General features: G+C 36.7%; 1 protein-coding gene and 1 non-coding gene across 2 annotated transcripts in view; both read right to left on the bottom strand.

The window, feature by feature from the left end:
- Positions 1-20,206, bottom strand: part of LOC121371731 (poly [ADP-ribose] polymerase tankyrase-like) — a 99,804-nt gene that overhangs the window by 66,885 nt on the left and 12,713 nt on the right. Inside the window, exons 9-16 of the mRNA XM_041497833.1 lie at positions 18,006-18,175; positions 16,052-16,139; positions 11,715-11,843; positions 7,052-7,174; positions 5,004-5,248; positions 4,325-4,437; positions 3,405-3,514; positions 266-422 (exon numbers count right to left, since the gene is read on the bottom strand). Of these exons, the coding sequence (XP_041353767.1) occupies positions 266-422; positions 3,405-3,514; positions 4,325-4,437; positions 5,004-5,248; positions 7,052-7,174; positions 11,715-11,843; positions 16,052-16,139; positions 18,006-18,175 (1,135 nt within the window). The remainder of the gene's footprint in view (positions 1-265; positions 423-3,404; positions 3,515-4,324; positions 4,438-5,003; positions 5,249-7,051; positions 7,175-11,714; positions 11,844-16,051; positions 16,140-18,005; positions 18,176-20,206) is intronic.
- Positions 2,520-2,587, bottom strand: LOC121372780. The gene has a single exon (XR_005957994.1). It is a non-coding gene; the product is annotated as a small nucleolar RNA R38 (small nucleolar RNA).

The following is a 20,206-nucleotide window of genomic DNA, read 5'->3' as shown; positions in this document are numbered from 1 at the left end:
CACATCAGATCACCCCTATTTCCACTCAATTAATTTTAAGCTAACCATGTATTTCAGAATACGTTGCATTTTTCGTCATATTACAAGGCATGAACAATGACAGCATAATGATTTATGTTAATATTAAAGTCAAGACTTGAAGAATTTTTTTTTACAATTTTAAATGGTTTTTGCTGCAGGCAAAATGCTTAGTGTTCCTCGATCTACACATGACTGGCAAAATTAAAACTGAGATAAGAAAAATTAAATTGTTGATTAGGTTTACCTGGCAGCTCTACAACAGCACCATTCTGAACGAGTAATCTCGCAATATCGAGGAATCCCTTTTCTGCGGACATCATTAGTGGTGACCTTTTGAACTTTGATGCTGATACTTGTTTGTTTACATCGGCTCCATGTTTCAGCAAAATCTTGACCACATCCTGAATACATCAATTAAAACAGATTGCCAGTAAAACAACTGTGTCAATATTGAAAAGCAATTTTTACAAAAATATGGAAGTTGGTCATGAATAAATTATAAAAAGCAGATTTTGATTGAAAGTTTCCAGTATAAAACAAGCATTCTGAGGGTGCTGCTGAAGCAATACATGTTCCTTATTGGGCACAACATATTTTCTTATCTCCCAACTACAAGGGCCATTACTCTGTCACAAATGGGTAAACTGTCATGAAAGTAACAGGATATGATAAAGCTATACACAACATTTCAGCTCAATATCTTGAAGCAGCGAAATAAAAGTCTGGAATTAAAAAAAACTAAATTACTGTTTAATTATGTTATGTAGTTTTTATAACTGTCATAGACCTGGTAACGAGGTATTATTTTACTGTTATAATTATATTAAGTAGTCAAATATGTTTAAGACTTTTGGTTTGAGCTTGATCCAGAACTATGTGAGCTATTTGAGCTTTGTGAGCCATAACTGGGTTTGTAAGATGACACAGATGTGACCAGCAGAACTGTAGGTGAACCATCTGCAAGTGATGTCTATAGGCTAGTATGGTGGTTTCAGAATGGCAGACTGTTGTTAGGACGTCTGCAGGAGATGTCAACAGCCAACCAACCAAGATGTACTAGTGTCTGATCATCATCGAGAAGATACTGACAGTTATTCATGATGACAGCAATTAGTTGATTAGTGATAAAATTTTTACTGGTTTTAGAAGATTATTTTATTTAATACTCAGCGACATTGACCGACTAGTTGAGTTAGTGGGTTCAAACTGGCAAATCATCGACACTAGAATACTATATATTTGGGTGTTAGAGGTTGGGATAGTGTGTTAGGGTAGTATAATCATTTTGTGTTAGTTAGAGGTTGGGATAGTGGTGTGTTAGGGTAGTATAATCATTTTATGTTAGTTAGAGGTTGGGATAGTGGTGTGTTTGGTAGTATAATCATTTTATGTTAGTTAGAGGTTGGGATAGTGGTGTGTTACGGTAGTATAATCATTTTATGTTAGTTACAGGCTGGGATAGTGGTGTGTTACGGTAGTATAATCATTTTATGTTAGTTACAGGCTGGGATAGTGGTGTGTTAGGGTAGAATAATCATTTTATGTTAGTTAGAGGTTGGGATAGTGGTGTGTTACGGTAGTATAATCATTTTATGTTAGTTACAGGCTGGGATAGTGGTGTGTTAGGGTAGAATAATCATTTTATGTTAGTTAGAGGTTGGGATAGTGGTGTGTTACGGTAGTATAATCATTTTATGTTAGTTACAGGCTGGGATAGTGGTGTGTTAGGGTAGAATAATCATTTTATGTTAGTTAGAGGTTGGGATAGTGGTGTGTTACGGTAGTATAATCATTTTATGTTAGTTACAGGCTGGGATAGTGGTGTGTTACGGTAGTATAATCATTTTATGTTAGTTACAGGCTGGGATAGTGGTGTGTTACGGTAGTATAATCATTTTATGTTAGTTACAGGCTGGGATAGTGGTGTGTTAGGGTAGTATAATCATTTTATGTTAGTTACAGGCTGGGATAGTGGTGTGTTAGGGTAGTATAATCATTTTATGTTAGTTACAGGCTGGGATAGTGGTGTGTTACGGTAGTATAATCATTTTATGTTAGTTAGAGGTTGGGATAGTGGTGTGTTACGGTAGTATAATCATTTTATGTTAGTTACAGCTGGGATAGTGGTGTGTTAGGGTAGTATAATCATTTTTTGTTAGATACAGGCTGGGATAGTGGTGTGTTAGGGTAGTATAATCATTTTATGTTAGTTAGAGGTTGGGATAGTGGTGTGTTAGGGTAGTATAATCATTTTATGTTAGTTACAGGCTGGGATAGTGGTGTGTTAGGGTAGTATAATCATTTTATGTTAGTTAGAGGTTGGGATAGTGGTGTGTTAGGGTAGTATAATCATTTTTTATACTCATGTTTTTTGTTTATACATTTGTTGAAATGTTTTCATGTTTGACTTGTTTCTTGGACAATATGTCTTACTGATAGAGAGTCTCTCATTCTGCGACAGTAAAATCATCACTATTTATATTGGTTTTTAATATACACCATGCCTCAGTTTTACAGTTCTCAACATGTCATATCTGACAGGGATAACAAATCATCACCGGCAAAGATAAACAAAATAATTACAAACTAACTTGTTATACTAACTCATTATAAAAAAAACTAACTTGTTAGAAAACTGCAAATGAAGTTTGGTTTGTTTAACAACACCACTAGAGCACATTGATTTATTAATCATCGGCTATTGGATGTCAAACATATGGTAATTCTGACAGTCATCAGGGGAAACCCAAAACATTTTTTCTAATGCAGCAAGGGATCTTTTATATGCACGTTCCCACAGACAGGATAGCACATACCACGGCCTTTGATATACAAGTCATGGTGCACTGGCTGGAATGAGAAGGGCCCAATGGGCCCACCGACAGGGAAATTGCAAATGAGACAATATTTTAACAGTGCTATCATCAGTTAAAATGTGACAGTAATAATTAATATCGCTTCATTAAAATTAGAAAGCTTTCTAAAACCAATGAAAATAAGCATTATGAGAGTATTGCTAAAAGCAATACATATCTCCTACTGCACCCAACAAATTTTCATATCTCCCAAGTTCAAGGGCCATAACTAAGTGGGTAAATCAACATCAAAGTCAAACTTGATCTATAACAGTACATGATAAAGCTATATACAAAATTTCGGCTCAATATCTTGAGGCCTTGTAAAAGAGAAGTCCGAAGAAAGGCAGATAGAGACAGAAAGGTGAAACCTATAGAACCCTTCCGGTTGGGCCGGTAAGGGCCTAAAAATAAACAAGTAAATAAAATAAAGAAATAATTTGAATTATTTTTATCATCAATTCGTCTTAGGAAATAATTCTATTATTTGAACTTACCGCATAGCCACTATTAATTAACTGAACTTACCGCATAGCCATTTTCTACAGCCAGGTGCATGGGACATAATGAGTTTCTATTTGGACGGTTTACCCCACCTGGACCCCACTTGGCTGACATTCCTTCTCCCAGACTGTTTGCTGCAAACAAAATAAAGGTTTTAGTTAAAAATAAATGCACAAAACAATCTTAATTCATCTGTAGTATGATTGATACACACAATTAAGATACAACTTGATGAACATTTTTATAAAAGGAGATAAATATTAGCTGCCAAGTGAAATACAAATAATCTCTTTGTGGTAGCATTTGGTCTAGAACACTAGAGAATATTTTCTATTTACAATTCCCACCAGTATCCCACATACAGGAAGGGAGGAGGTAAAGCTAGTGCATACGTTAATGGGTTTTTTAAATATAGGTTATAATATAAACTTTTTGACATGCTTTTTTTTTTAATTGGCAGTGCAAGTACAAAAAACAAGAGAGTACTTTGTCCACAGTGAAAACAATGACAGTTGTAAATGATCCCTTACTACAAAATGCTAATGACGTTTTCATTTCGTCAATCAGTTACACAATACATACATTACTGTAATCTTAAGCTTATTTGCAGTTTCGTGCAGGCAAACATAATGCATATTAGGATTTCAACTGCTATCAAAATTTTAAAAGTTATTGTTGATAGAGTGAATAATACTGTATCAAGGCAGTAAGTATCACTCAAAATGCTTTCTGATAATCGGTTTCACAATCAACTCTTTTTTTCCATCTTATTTTTACAATATTCCAGATATTTTAAGCATTATATATTTTACGGAATAATAATATATATTATAATCTTTTATCAATGTTCATATCAAGTTTCTTCATTGCTGTTAAAATCTTACATGGTAAGTCTATTTCAAGATATATTTTCTTCATCTCAATTTTTCCAGCATGAAACTTACTTTCTGTTTTGGCTTTTTTGAGAAGGATATCAAGGTTTGCTGCCCTCCCAGCCATGCATGCAAAATGGATGGCCGTGTTTCCCTGATTGTCAGCATCAGTGACACTAGCACCCCTGAAAAAACAGATAAACAATGACCGTCATAAATCAGAATACAAAGCTTTAAACAACCTCATCATGTCATACTTATAACATATGCAACTATAAATAAATGTAAATTACAAACTTAAAGAAAAACTGTTTAGTCTCACAATAGAGAATTGACTGCACTTTGATATTCAGTGTTAAAATGGGTCTCCACATGAAAAATGAAAAAGAGTTTGAAATTAAATGCAAAAAATAATAATAAAAAAGAAAACATTAAAAATATTGTAGACATTTCATGGTGTGAAATGTTTGAACGGTATTTATCACTTAGTCATGAGTCTCTTTGACAAACAAACATGTATATTTAATAACTTGAATTAATGCATCAGTTAAGTTACATGTATGTCATACTTTGTACACATTCACAACTTGCACGCATCTAATAGATGTGTAAAAATCATCATTTGTAAATTGGACTATAAAACGGTTTCAGTTATAAAACAAACTTTTAACAAAATCACTCTTCTCTTTCATATGTAGTGAGGTATATACCATTGTAAATGGAACAGGTAATTTTTGGTTTTATAATTTACCTGGACAGGAGAAGCTCCAGCGGTGCAGACCCGCTACAAGCCGCTGCGTAATGGAGTGGGCGTCGCTGACTCTTGTCGACAATGTTTATGTCCGGCTCCACTTGAAGCAGACAAGACAGGTACTTGCTGTTGGGGTTGATAGCTGCACAGTGAATGGGTGTTATTCCACGGTTCTGGAACGGTTTTTTCCTCACCGATGCCACAAGGAGGTTAGGCCGCAAGTCTTCCCCATTTAAATTTAATACCTGGAAAAAACGAAAAAAATTGAGAAAAATTTCATTGGCTGTTTGGATGTTCCGACCAGTTATTTGGAACAGGGGAGTATGCACTTTGTGAGAGGTCAGGTTACTTTAAGAAGAAAAAACATTATTTTATAATTAGAAGTATCACATGGTAGGCCATAAGATGTAGACTTTTGAAAGTGTACAAGAGAATGCAATGCGTGTTACCGATCAGAAATGTTTAATAATGGAGTAAAAAGTCTTGTTTTAACCTTCTGACTACTGCAGGCGAGATATCTTGCCCGACGTCACGTCAGTCGATATACTGTACACTGTATACAGTGCATTCCCCAATTCATATTTTCCACCGTTTTGCACACGACACTCACCGGAAACGGAAATATAATTAAAGACAAAAAGATTTTTTTTCAAAATGGTGGTTTTTGTTTTGATTTTTTCAATTGGTTTTCGGCAAGTATTTTCGCTTGACAACAATGGCGGCACGTCGCGGTAATTTTCAGGGATCGAAAGCTGATTATGACAGCTAATTTGATAATAAATTTGATCGTTTTACCAACAACGAAAATTACCAAATATTGCAATATGAATCGTAGTTCGGGTTTAAAAAAAAATTATGGTCAGGAAACCACTGTTATCGGGAATAATGGACATAAATACTGGACAGCTGGCCACAAATGCCCGTAAGTAAACACAACTTTTTCGATTTTTTTTGCCTAATTTTAATTACCATTAGCCGATCTAAAATAATAAAAAATTACAAAAAAAGACACGAAAATAATACTTACTGATTCATGTATTTATGAAACATTTAAGTGAATATATGTGAGTAAAAATGATAAACTTGTACCCACTCAACGTGGTTTTTGTTAAAAATTAATCCAGTAGTCTAAAGGTTAAGGTGTATCCGGTTTAAAGAGGTCATGTTTTGCACAGATATTTAAAAAGGGACTGAAAATGCCCCAATTTTAAGGGAATTCTGGTCTACAGAGGGTCTGGTTTTGAGGGGTATCACTGTATAAATACCTCTTTGTTCTGGTTTACAGAGGGTCTGGTTTTGAGGGGTATCACTGTATAAATACCTATTTGTTCTGGTTAACAGAGGGTCTGGTTTTGAGGGGTATCGCTGTATAAATACCTATTTGTTCTGGTTTACAGAGGGTCTGGTTTTGCGAGGTATCGCTGTATAAATACCTATTTGTTCTGGTTTACAGAGCGTCTGGTTTTGCGAGGTATCGCTGTATAAATACCTATTTGTTCTGGTTTACAGAGGGTCTGGTTTTGAAGGGTATAACTGTATAAATACCTATTTGTTCTGGTTTACAGAGGGTCTGGTTTTGAGGGGTATCACTGTATAAATACCTATTTGTTCTGGTTTACAGAGGGTCTGGTTTTGAGGGGTATCACTGTATAAATACCTATTTGTTCTGGTTTACAGAGGGTCTGCTTGTGAGGGGTTTCACTGTATAAATACCTCTTTGTTCTGGTTTACAGAGGGTCTGCTTTTGAGGGGTATCACTGTATAAATACCTCTTTGTTCTGGTTTATAGAGGGTCTACTTGTGAGGGGTTTCACTGTATAAATACTTCTTTGTTCTGGTTTTCAGAGGGTCTGCTTTTGAGGGGTATCACTGTATAAATACCTTTTTGTTCTGGTTTACAGAGGGTCTGCTTGTGAGGGGTTTCACTGTATAAATACCTCTTTGTTCTGGTTTACAAAGGGTCTGTCTGCGAGGGCATTACTGTATAAATACCTCTTTGTTCTGGTTTACAGATGGTCTGCTTTTGAGGGGTAACACTGTATAAATACCTCTTTGTGTAAAAAATTAAAGCCAAATCCTCCGCGTCTCTCGGCCTCCTCTATCAACTTGCCGGCCAGTTTCTGCTGACCGTGAGCAACCGCCATGTGAATGTGGTTCAAGAAGTTCTCCATCTGAAGAATAAAAGCAAATTAAAGTAAGTTTACATCCGTGTAACACTTATGCATCCAGCTTTGCAATCTAAAAACGGCATCACTGAACCAAGCTTTCAACATGAAATTTGTAATTTTAAAGATACATTTTTTAACACCAAATTGTAAGAAAACTACTAATATTAACAGTAATTTAAAATTGTAATATTTTGGGGACTTCGTGGTGTCTAATTACCTTAATAAAATTTAAGTAAAAAGATGTGCATTTTTGGTCACTTTTTTTATCTTGGTGATGACATGTTAAAATGATTAAGTAATTACAGTTTCAATACATCAGACACATTTTTTACATCAAAGGAAACATGTCACGTGACCTATATTTGGCACAAACCATGTACAATTAATTATAAATTGAATCACCTAAAAAAAAATCCAAAAAAAAATCAATTACTTAAAATATCTCCATAAAACCCCCAGATACGAGCTCTTAGCGGAAATTGCCGATCTTTAATGAGCAGGGCAATCACGAGGTCTGTGACGTCAGAGACGCGTCGCTTGATCTGAAGCCTTACACTTAAAAGCATTAGTCCGTACCACTCATAAAGAATCTAAGACTTGCACAGCTTACCAAAACAATGAGTGTTCGTTCGCAAAACCTTTTGCCGTATCAATTTGAGCCGTTAGTAAATGAAGAAAGACACACATTTACTTACAACAGTGATACTGAAGAAAAAACGGATAGCGAGTCGGAGGGTGGAGAAACCCGATGGTGCCAGACCAGACCAGTCGACCAATTTACAGCCCGGAGCCCGAAAGTAACCCGGAGACAAAACCAAAACTTGGATGCTAATGCCGAGGTGTATACTGTTCATATTTAGCATAAAGATACACCTCGATATGATGTATTTAAATATGTAAAAAACATAAATCTAGGACAAATATTTTTTTTTTTTTAAATATAAAATATCGCATTTTTCATGTTCGGGCTGTACATAATGAAATCTGTATGCACAGTGTAAACAAACGCTCTAATTTACAAGGCGCTTCACTTTCATTAAAGTTAAACTGACTTGTAAAACAACATAAATGACTTGAGAGTATAATCAACTTTTTAACTAAATATATTTCAATTTGCATCAATAGAACGAAATGGGGTTATAGTATTTTTCTCTCTTTAAAAAAAAGCAGCATATTATTAGGCCTATTGGTAGGGTGCGTTAGAGTAAAAATGACCACTCACGATACCCATGTGATAATTTTGTTTTCTTTGGTACTACATAATTGGTCAGTTTTGTAATTTTAGATGGGAAAGTCTACTTAATCAAAGGTTTTTTTAGCATTATTTACAGTAATGAAGCAGGGCGGCTGATAATGTCCATTAACATTGTGCTATAATCGCGACTGGTTACGCCACAATACCCTGTGATCTTAAAAAACTGGCAAGTATTTTGTACGTATGTCTAGACAGTGGTAATCACTTACCTGGTCGATACTCTGCAACATACACCTGCCCATCAGGAATCACATGTGCAGGCCACGGAAAGAAAGGACCAATTAACTAAAACTACACTCCGATTCTCAAGTCAGCCCATGGATGAAACATAATAGTTATTTCGACACCGACAGTAGTGGTTTATTTTGTACTGAACTCGTGTTACTTTGGGGCTTCGGGCGATGAGGAATGTTTTTGTGACGTACTCCACCCGAAGATTAAAATCATTATTTAAAATTATTTTTGTTTTCTTAAAACATATTTAAATACATCGTACTGAGATATATCCTCATGCCAAATCCTATGTTTGTATATGCCATATTTAATTAATTATTGATGTTTCCTTCTTCGGACGGTGAATACAGATTTGTTTTATGTAGGCCTAACATGAAAAATCTCTTCGTTTTTAAAAAAAAAAATCAAAAAAAAATCGACATTTTTGTTTTAACATAATATATACTCTTCAAAAGAAGAAACGCAAAACCACATTGTCGTAATATTTGGAGAATTGATTTAATTATTGAATGGTGAGTCCGATAATTACCAAATGTTGCAGGATTGTTCACAATTCACTCTAGTCCATTGTGAGTAAGTGATAGGACACACCACCAAGGTCAAGGTCATCTGGAGTCAATACCGGGTGTGGCCTCCGCGTGTGTTGACAACTGCCTGGCACCGCCTGCCCATTGAAGCAACCAGAGTACGGATGACGTCCTGGGGGATGGTGGCCCACTCGGCCTGCAAGGCTGCTGCCAGCTCGGGCAGGGTCTGGGGCTGTGGTTGTCGCTGTCGGAGGCGTCGGTCCAACTCGTCCCATAGATGCTCAATTGGGTTCAAATCCGGAGATATCGATGGCCAAGGAAGGACATTAATGTTGTTGTTCTGTAGGAAAGCCGTTGTGAGACGTGCTGTGTGAGGCCTGGCGTTGTCATGTTGGAACACTGCGTTGGCGTTGGCCATAACTGGAACGATGTGTGGCCGGAGGATCTGGTCAATGTAGCCCTGTGCATTCAGGTTGCCCTGCACGTGGACCAGGTCAGTTCTGCCAGTGTGTGAGATGGCTGCCCACACCATGACACTACCCCCGCCGAATCTGTCCACTTCCTGCACGCAGTTTGCCGCATAACGTTCACCACGACGCCTATACACGCGACATCTTCCATCATGACGTCGGAGCAGAAATCGGGACTCGTCACTGAACCACACCTGTCTCCATCGCAGTTGAGGCCATTGTCGATGAATCTGGCACCACTGCAGTCGGAGTCGACGGTGTTGTGGTGTTAAGATGACACCTCGAACTGGACGTCTGGCACGAATTCCTACCTCACGTAGGCGGTTCCGTACGGTCTGGTCGGATATCCTGCGCAAACCTGGTATTGCTGCGGCTGTGGAGGTGGCAGTAGTCAATCGTTCCCGAAGGTGGCGTACCCGGATGTAGCGGTCCTGCCCGGGGGTAGTGACCCGTGGTCGACCGGATCTAGGGAGGTCACGTGTTGATCCATGTTGCTGGTAAACAGTCTGGAGATGGTGCTTGGGGACACATGGAATGCCCTGGCAACGGCCGTTCTGGATTCGCCTGCGTCTAGTCGGCCGATGGCATTGTTTCTCTGCGGTTCACTGAGACGTGGCATGTCCTGGATTGTCAACTGTCGGCCAGATACAGAGGCCAGGCAAGCGAACACCCTGCACTTTTATACTGTCGGTGTTCATGTTGCACGTGCAGACAACGCACGTGCAGTGGTGACATGGTTTGCACGTGGCTGCGTTTTTACGAATATTCACATTTTGGAACTTTATTGTACAGTAGCTGCGTTTTATCGAATGTAACCGTGGGAATGTGTTTGGGACATGCAATGACCTTATATTCACAAAGCATGAACCGGTAGGAAACATAAAATCGGAGTTATAACCCATTTGTACCCTTTTGCGTTTCTTTTTTTGAAGAGTATATATAAATACATCATGCTGAGGTGTATCTTTGTGCCAAATATGTACAATGTACACCTCGGCATTTGCAACCGAGTACTGTTTTTGTCTATGGGTAACGTTCGGGCTCCGGGCTGTAAATACTAAAATAGGCTGACACCAAAGTACTATGCGGTGTTGGTGTCTAATCTTTTGTTTTGCGATAAAATACACGCATCTTTCTTCGGATACAATCCTTTGGAAAATTGTAAAAAGACAATCCCGATCGTTTAAACTGTTTATTTTCACACCCAAAGCCGCGCAGTACGGCACTGCTGGACTGAAAAGATCGTAAGGCCCTGACTCCATATATAAACAGTTAACAACATTGGAAGAGTACAGCGGCTCTGACGTCACTTCCCCTTTTTTCCGAACGCTCACGAATAAATATGCATAAATCGTACTTTGATACTGATTGGCGTAATTTCTTCATTTTAAGTTAACTACGCGTATTTTATTGTTATAAACTTAGTTGCATATTATTTTTATATCATTTTGCTTTTAAAATGAGCTATAATATGGTCTCGTGGCATGTTTCCTTTAATATCTTGCCCGAGTTAATTTAATCATTTACAGTATAGCAGGCCTCTGAAAATGGCAAGAGCAATAATTTTGTTCGCATGTTGCTCACGTAAGTATAGTCTTGAGTAATCACTTTTTCATTCACACATTGTATATGAGACGAATAAATATGCATAAATCGTACTTTGATACTGATTGGCGTAATTTCTTCATTTTAAGTTAACTACGCGTATTTTATTGTTATAAACTTAGTTGCATATTATTTTTATATCATTTTGCTTTTAAAATGAGCTATAATATGGTCTCGTGACATGTTTCCTTTAATATCTTGCCCGAGTTAATTTAATCATTTACAGTATAGCAGGCCTCTGAAAATGGCAAGAGCAATAATTTTGTTCTCATGTTGCTCACGTAAGTATAGTCTTGAGTAATCACTTTTTCATTCACACATTGTATATGAGACATCATTTACATCAACATGATGGGTTACCTGAATTTGTTTTTACGTAACTCATAGATGGTTTACGCAAATATTCAATTCTCAGAGTCCTGTATATAAGCTCAACATTGATCACTATTTACCTTATCATCCCTCGACTCAAACTCGCTGTTACAGGAGACGAGTATTTCCAGCACGTCCATATCGACCCCACACCGCAGTGCCGTGTTACAATACTGACTCATCTTGTACTCGTACTCATCCAGCAAATCCTGTAAAACAAGGCCATCCACATCCAGTAGGTTTTGTACAGTTGATTAATGCCTGTTCATGATTATTAATGATTTCACCCGTCTACAAACCATACGCAACACATTGCGATCACGTTATTTAGAATTCTGGAATCTATACAGCGGTACCGATAGAAAGGGTCTCCACCACCACCACCCCAAATTTTTATGCTAGATTTGCACTGATCTCAAAAATGGTCCAAATGACCACAAAAAGTCGGAAATCCACGAATCTGCAGAAGATTGACATCCCTGGTTAATGCTAGTAGGTCTAGCTACCAAACTCACCAATTGCAAATTTGAAAAACAATTGGTGAATTTTATTTTAATTTGGCAAGATAATTTAATGTATTTATTGCTGTTTTGTTAGGAAATATCTAGGTTTTAACATTTTTGATGCACTATTGGGAGTCTAGACTGAGTAGGGAGATCATGCCCCGTGCTTATAAACCTTAAAGTCTAGACTTTAACTCTCTCCGTCCGGTTGTCGAGTGTACTCGACTTTAGCCGTTTCACTGTGAAATCCGGTTGTCGAGTTCACTCGACAATCGAAGTAAGGTATTCCCTGATTACTATAAATAGCCCTGTATAGACTATTTATAAGCTACCTTCTGCGCATGTACGGATGAATGGTCCAACTTCCTTCCTGTATCGAAAAATCTAATGCTTACATGAAATTTTTTTACTTTTTTATCTGTTGAAATCCTTTATCGCGAATCGATTTTTTTTGGCCCAAATAAACATGGCGGCCGACGAAGATGCTATTTGGAGAGAATTCTTTGATGATAGCGATTCAGATGAAGATTTGTTTGAAGGTTTTATGGCGAGTGATATCGATGGAGAAATGGATAGTGAAGATTTTTCGGAATCTGATGTTGACGTTCCGACACCAGGTGTTTCATTATCGGATTCGTTTGAGGATTCTTGGCTTCCGCGATTCGACAAACGGACCGGCGTTTTGCTCGATACAGATGGAACAGAAACTGCGTTTGAAATATTTTGTAAGTTTCTTGACGAAGATTTCATTTCGATGCTAACAATTCAAACGAACTTGTACGCAGAACAGTATTTTGAAAAGCACCCCAAAGATACATTACCGCCTTGTTCTACAACACGTGGATGGGTACCTGTAGTGAACACTGAAATGAAATCATTTTTGGGCATTTTGTTGTTCATGGGCGCTGTCAAGTTGCCCAATTATGCTTCCTATTGGTCAACAAATGCATTGACCCAAATGAAAGGATTTCGAGAGATCATGAGCCGTGATCGCTGGCAAATAATATGGATGTTTTTCCATGTGTGTGATAACACAACAAACCTTCCAAGAGACCATCCAAACCATGACCCAACTTTCAAAATCCACCCTGTTGTTGATAAACTGATTGAAAGATTTCGCGACATTTATTACCCCGAGAAAGAACTTTCTGTGGATGAAAGCCTTATTGCATTCAAGGGCCGTTCATCTATGGGTCAGTATATGCCACAGAAGCCACATAAATGGGGACTGAAAGCATGGGTACTGTGTGAATCCTCGACAGGATATTGCTACAACTGGTTTATGTATGTTGGACGAAAACAAAACACAGAGGTGGGACTAACTAATTCAGTTGTCATGCAGTTGTGTGAAGTTGTCAAGGATGCAGGACATCATGTATACATGGACAATTTTTTTTCTTCACCACAATTGTTCAAAGATTTATCAGAATGCAGTGTTGGAGCTTGCGGCACTCTACGGGCAAACCGACGCGGAACTCCGCCTCAAATACAGAGAGCTAAGTTGAAAAAAGGAGACGACCCAATGTTTGTTCGGGACGACAAGTGTTTATGCATTGCCTGGATGGACAAGAAGCAGGTAAATGTGCTGTCTACCATCAACAACACCCGTATGATGATCAAGTACATTCGATGCAGGGACCCAGCCAATAACAACAGGAGAGAGATCAACAAACCAAAAGCTATCGAGTGTTACAACCAGTTTATGGGTGGAGTGGATTTATTGGATCAAAAGATTTGGACCTATCTTGGTGTGCACAGAACAGTAAAATGGTGGAAAAAGGTGTTCCTCTATTTATTGGAACTGGCATTTGTGAATTTCACAGTTGTCTGGAAACGGTTGCATCCAGGTGTGAAACTGGACAAATACAAACTACGTCTTTCCATCATTTCGTCGCTTGTAGCAACACACGATCGTGCCACAACTGCCAAGCCAAGATACAGCATTGACGATGTTCCAACAAGACTGGAAAACAAACGCCATTTCACCGGGATCAACAACAACAAGACAAAAAGTGGAGCTCAGGCATTTCCGGATTGTGTTGTGTGTTCGGATCGAAAAGTTCCAAAAGGTCGACATCAAACACAGTATATCTGCAAACAATGTGATAAACCTATGTGTCCTTATCCTTGTTTTGAAAGGTACCACACATTGCTGAGTTTCAAAATTCAGTGCACAAAGGACTTGCATAAAGAGTAACTGACAAATAAAACATTGTGCGAGTAGAAATGTGGCAAAATTTGTTTACCGTGTGTATTTATTTTTTTCAAATTTATGTACAACATTTATAATTTCAAAAAATTTCACTACAAATATTTACAATTGTAGAAAATTATATTAGTAATAAATCTTTCATTACATGTTGTGGTATTATTCCAATAATTAATAAGTTATAATCATTTTTAATGAACCACTACTAATTTCCTCCATTTCACAAAAGGAGCCAGTTTTTGGAACCTGGTGGGCAAAATTTTGTCCAGGTTGGAGAGAGTTAATAAAGTCTAGACTTTAACGTCGTGGCAACGCCATTCAAATAGCATTACATTAAAGTCTGGACTTTAAAAAAGTCTGGACTTTAATAAGGTCTAGACTTTAAGTTTATAAGCATGGCCCCTGAGCTAGCTCTAGGTCAGCAGAAAATTCTGCCAAATTATCTGTTAAAACTTCAAAAATTGCAAAACCCCAGTTATTTTGTTACAAAATATCACTTATTACATGATATTATTTCGCCAAATTAAAATAAAATTTGCCAATTGTTTTTGAAATTCGCAACTGGTGAATTTGGCGAGATGGTAGTAAGAGACAGGTGAGTGCAGAGCAGAGGGTGGATGAAGAGAGGGCTGGGAACAAAACTTTTTTTTTTAATATGGTTTGTACTCAAGTGAAAATGCTGACAATCGTGGCCCCAATATTTCACTTTGTTTTTTGTAACCCGAATATTAATTAACCTGTTTAAAAAGATAATAAAAGAGTTTATCCGAATTTACAATGTAACTCACTTTCAAATGGCAGACAGCCTAATAATTAGCTATGTGCAGACTGAAAATAAAATGAAAATTTCTTCCAATTCTGCTACTTCTAACAAACAAAACTAGGGCTCACCCTGTACATTGCCAAATTAGTCAATTGTTAATTTTTATACAAGTGGCTACAACATTTAGTATTTGGCTAATAAAATATTCCTTAAATTAACCACATTTTAAGTTTTTCGGAAAATACTCTAAAGATCTGAAAATTGGATAAAGCTACATTTGTTCCAGCGTGAGCTCTGCAAAACCAACATTTAGATTGATTTTTTCTCAGTATCCTTCGTAAATGGATCCTTGTTTTGTTTATTCAATAACCTTTATTACAAGAAAACAAAAAATCAAATAGAGTAACTTCACATTAACAAATTTTCTCTCATCATCAGGAAGAAATTTCTATCTTACATGGGATATCACGCGTTTGTGTTTAACATGACGGCATTGGTAATATAGGACGTCATGTTAATGTGAGACGGTGATTAAGAGAGTTTTAAATTAATATTTTGTTGTTAAAACCTTCATTTTAAAATATATCTTATTAATTTGTAGTGTTAAATTAAATTTAACACATTAAACAAACACAGCAAATACGATAGTGTAGTTTATTTATGATAAAAATTGTCAAATAAAAAAAAGTTATTCAGCCATCTTTGTCTGTTCGTGTAAAATAATGGTTTATTTACCAAATTAATGAGAGAAAAGTACTCCATCATATGTGGTTCATGTGGGATAGAAAAAGTACACCCTCGGTGGTGAAAATTTAAACCATGGGACTCGGCAAGCCTTGTCGCAGGTATAAATTTTCACCACCTCGTGTGTACTTTTTCTATCCCACACGGCCGCATGTGATGGAGTCTTATAGTCCTCATAATTTTAAAAGAAAAACTCACTTTTGTAAAGGCATTATTTCCTTCCTTGCCACCTCTGCTCATGTTGAGTTCACGAATATTGAACACATTCAGAGATGTGGGGTTATATCTAAGAAAGAAATGAAGAATTAAAATTTTAAAACTTTCATGTAAAATACACATCTGCTAACAAAAAACACTCAAACTTGAAAATATATTTGTCATAACAAAATGAAACCAAAGTTAATACAGTGAAACCTGTCTAAACCAGACCCTGAACATACCAAAATCATGTCAAAACTGGACAAATTGCATGGTCCCAAATTTTTCTCTTATGTATTAAAACCCTGATAAAACCGGAACCTATCTATTTCGGAAACCGGACTGACAGTTGGTTCAGAAATGTAAAATCTTTAATTAATTAACCTGAACAAACCGGCGTAGTGTAAATGAAGAGTCAACAAAACGAAAACACGACTACCAGAAAACAATGCTGACCGGAATAGGTGCTGTGCAGCATCCAGTGTTAAGTCACGGGTCACCCATTTCTGCAGTCTCAGCCAAGCTTAGCAGACATCAGAGTAATTAATGCTCGACTGTTTTCAATTGTAGACTGGTGCAGTGCAAATTCTGTTCATCTTCAGACAAATCTCTGATACTCAGAGTTCCCACCTTTGATTTTTGGTCAATGCACATTGATAATGAAATACTGACACACTGAGAGTGAAATGCTAGAAACAACTAAATTTAGAGTAAAATTCACAAAAGTGAATTAATTAGTATTTTATACACTAAATACAAACAGAAAATGTTATCTGTTCTGCGACAGACGTGAGAAATAAGCAAACTGAATTTTTCTAAGACTGACTGAAAATGTCTCGGCCACCACAGGCTAAACATAGGCGTGTGGAATCATCTGTCATTTTGCAACCTTAATTGTAGTTCATAAATAAGAAAGATCCGTAACAAAACTGGGATATAACGAAATTATTATTATTCTGCCAGTCACATCCATTCGGTAATTCTCAGACTTGTTTGGTTAGTGTTACAAATTTGATGCCAATGTTAAGGGAAATAACTCTGTATTATAAAATACCCTCGAAATACCAGATCCTGTCTAAACTTGATAAACATCAGATTCTCGATGTGATCCGGTTTACAGGTTTCACTGTATATTATTTTACATTTTATTGTTAATAAACAAATACTTTTTTTTTCAATTGTAGTACGAACAACAGAATCATTTTACATACTATATGAATGGTAGCTGAAGTAAAGGAATTCACATTCTTTCTTACATTATTACAAACTCAAAAACAAAACAGAATTTGAAGGTGCAATGCTAGCGCAAGTTTGACTTAAACAGTATTTGTTACTGTCAAAATAACAGTTTACTACGGTTATGATTGACCAACAGGCAAATAAAACCTTTGGCGTGAAGTCCCATTATGAACTACGAGTATAGTATCACTACAGTAAACAAATCCAACCCCAATTTTGTTTCACTTTCACATTTTAACATACTGTGATGCTTACTTCCATTTTTTTCAAACACGTGTATTGCTTTCATCGCCAGCACTTATGAAAGAAAGCCACACAAAACTTTGTATTGTTTATTATCATGTATATTTTTTTTACTTTGCTATTGCTTCTTGATATAAAGTTTTAAGTGTTGCATTGTCACTATTATAGTCCCATGCAGCGGAAACTAACGAGGTCTCGGATCTGACTGAATGATTGAACGAGACTACATCTTTTTTTAAATGTACAAGTATCATCAGCCTTTAATTTTGAGTAGAATTTATTTTCAAAATTTTTATTCAAACGCGAAAATAAAGTATTTTACAGTACTTATTCAACCTCAAAGAATTAAGAGAAGAAAGTATTTAGGTGATAATTATGATATCGCGCACTTAAAAGCATTGGCTGTATGTTAGCAAAAACATTAAATGTAAAATGAACGCTGTAAACGATATTGTCTGCAACCGATTCTTACCTGCCAGTGGAAACAGTTTCAATGAGACATTTTGGTTTATTTTTTTTATGTCTTGGGTTTTTGGGGTCGAATATATCATCTAGCAATGTTTTCAAAACTTCCTTGTTCCCCATCTCCAAAGCCAAATCAATGGCTGTCTTCTTATTTTCAACCGATCGTGTAATATCCAACTGAAATAGAACCATAATAACCATTTATACCTTTAGTTTAATAAACCTACAAATATGCTTTCAATTAGAACCTAGAAAGGTGGATACACTAACAAACACCTTTAAACCCCCAACAGATCTGCAGGGCCAGCTCTGGCACTCGATAATTGCAAATTTTAAAAACATTGGCAAATTATATTTTCATATGGCAAAATAATGTTATATAATAATTGATATTTTGTCAGAATATCAAAGAATTTCTAGTTTTTTGGTGACATTTTCTGCTGACCCAGAGCTAGCCCTGAACCACCCCACCCCCCACTCCGCCATCCACCACCACCCAAACAAACATAACAAAAAATCCTACACTACAACATAATTGCCTCAATGACCATACGTGATGGAAATGTATTAAAATCACTAAAACAATTAAGGGGACTGTCCTGAGTTTATTGCCCTTGTAACATGTTTACGACTAACAGATCCTTTTTGATGACTAAAACTACATAGTAAAGGTATTTTCTTAGTTAGAATACAGGGCTCGAAATGCAGTGTTAGTACATGCACCGGTGGATGCTGATTTTTGCGTGTGCATGTAACTTTTAAAACTGGGTGCACGCGGTGCATGCTAATATTTTTCAAGTACTGTGTATTGCGTATACTAGTACCCTGTTGTCTACCAGATTCAGACTCAAGTTGTTAAATTTTGCGTATGCATTTCGTAATTTGTTCGCCACATGAAAACGATAACTTTTATCTTATGGGCACATCCATTTTGTATCCCATAATCCTACTTACAACAATGGCGCCCTTTCGGTCATTTCCGTGAAATATATTTGCGAAAATTGCCGGCAATATCTCGGTTACATCCGTGAACAGTATTAGGGAAGGTGGTCGAGACCGACTTTGGGGTATCCACGCGCATAACACAGTTGTTGTCATCACTGACAAATTTAACTCCGCCAGATCTGTGATCAATACAAAGTACCGTAACTGCCTTGAACATTTTCGACCTAAGATATAGGCACTTGATCAGATGATTGCGAACGTGCAGGTGCGTTACTCGCGTAGTTGACTCGAAGTCAGCCAGTGATTATTTCAATAGCAACTTCTCGTCGAATTCCGTAGGCTAATTTATATTATACCAACAGATCTTATCGAGTTAAAAAAGTTGATAATTTGCTTAATACAAAACACAAATATTCGTACGTTTTTGTAATAGGCCTATTATAGATTTCTGTACGGCGTTTACGTTGGGTGAAATTTTCTAATTTGATCAAGAATCAGTAATAAACGCAGTTGTATAACGTTCCGGTACTGTTAATAAATAAATATAGGTATTGCCGAATAATTCCGAATAGCTTTATAAAAAAAAAAAACGAAGTTGCATGACGCATGCGCGGTCATTAATTAATTCTTTAAACTTTTGTTACTTGAAAAAATGGCGTCAAAGCAACCATTGATCAGCATGGATGTCAGACAGTGATACTGATAGTGACAATTAAGACAGTTAAATTAAAAAGAAAATGATAATCAACACTGTAATCAAGGTAATTAAAATAGTATTTTCCTAATTGTTAACAGGGTTTACCTTATTTTTGGTGCATGCAACTTTTTTTTCAGATTTTTTTTTTCATTTCTAGCCCTGGAATATAAGTATCTGTATCAACATGGTGCAGGGCTTCTAGATTATGGTAGCCCCACTCCCATGGCCAGTGATATTCAATGTTGGGTTAGTAAATAAATACTATTGCCATGCCCGATGGCTAGTGAATTTTTCTTTGTCCAATGTTGCAGATGTCTATTTTGTAAATATGAAGATCCTGCCCCCACCCCAAGCCCCCAGTGTTAAGTGTTTTTAAGCTCTTATCTCACCATCTAGGTGACATATCTGATTATTACTATTATTTAGTAAAATTGTATTAGGTTAAAAGTAAAGTATAGCTAGTGAATTTTTAATTGTGGCTAGTCAAAAAAAAAATAAATCGCTGATCCCATGGCTAGTGCATTTTATAAAAAATTCTAGAAGTCCTGTATGTAGACTGATATTCT

This window comes from Gigantopelta aegis, chromosome 4 (genome assembly GCF_016097555.1).
Source record: "Gigantopelta aegis isolate Gae_Host chromosome 4, Gae_host_genome, whole genome shotgun sequence".
NCBI classification, from domain to species: domain Eukaryota; kingdom Metazoa; phylum Mollusca; class Gastropoda; order Neomphalida; family Peltospiridae; genus Gigantopelta; species Gigantopelta aegis.
This window is presented reverse-complemented; position numbering and strand designations above follow the sequence as displayed.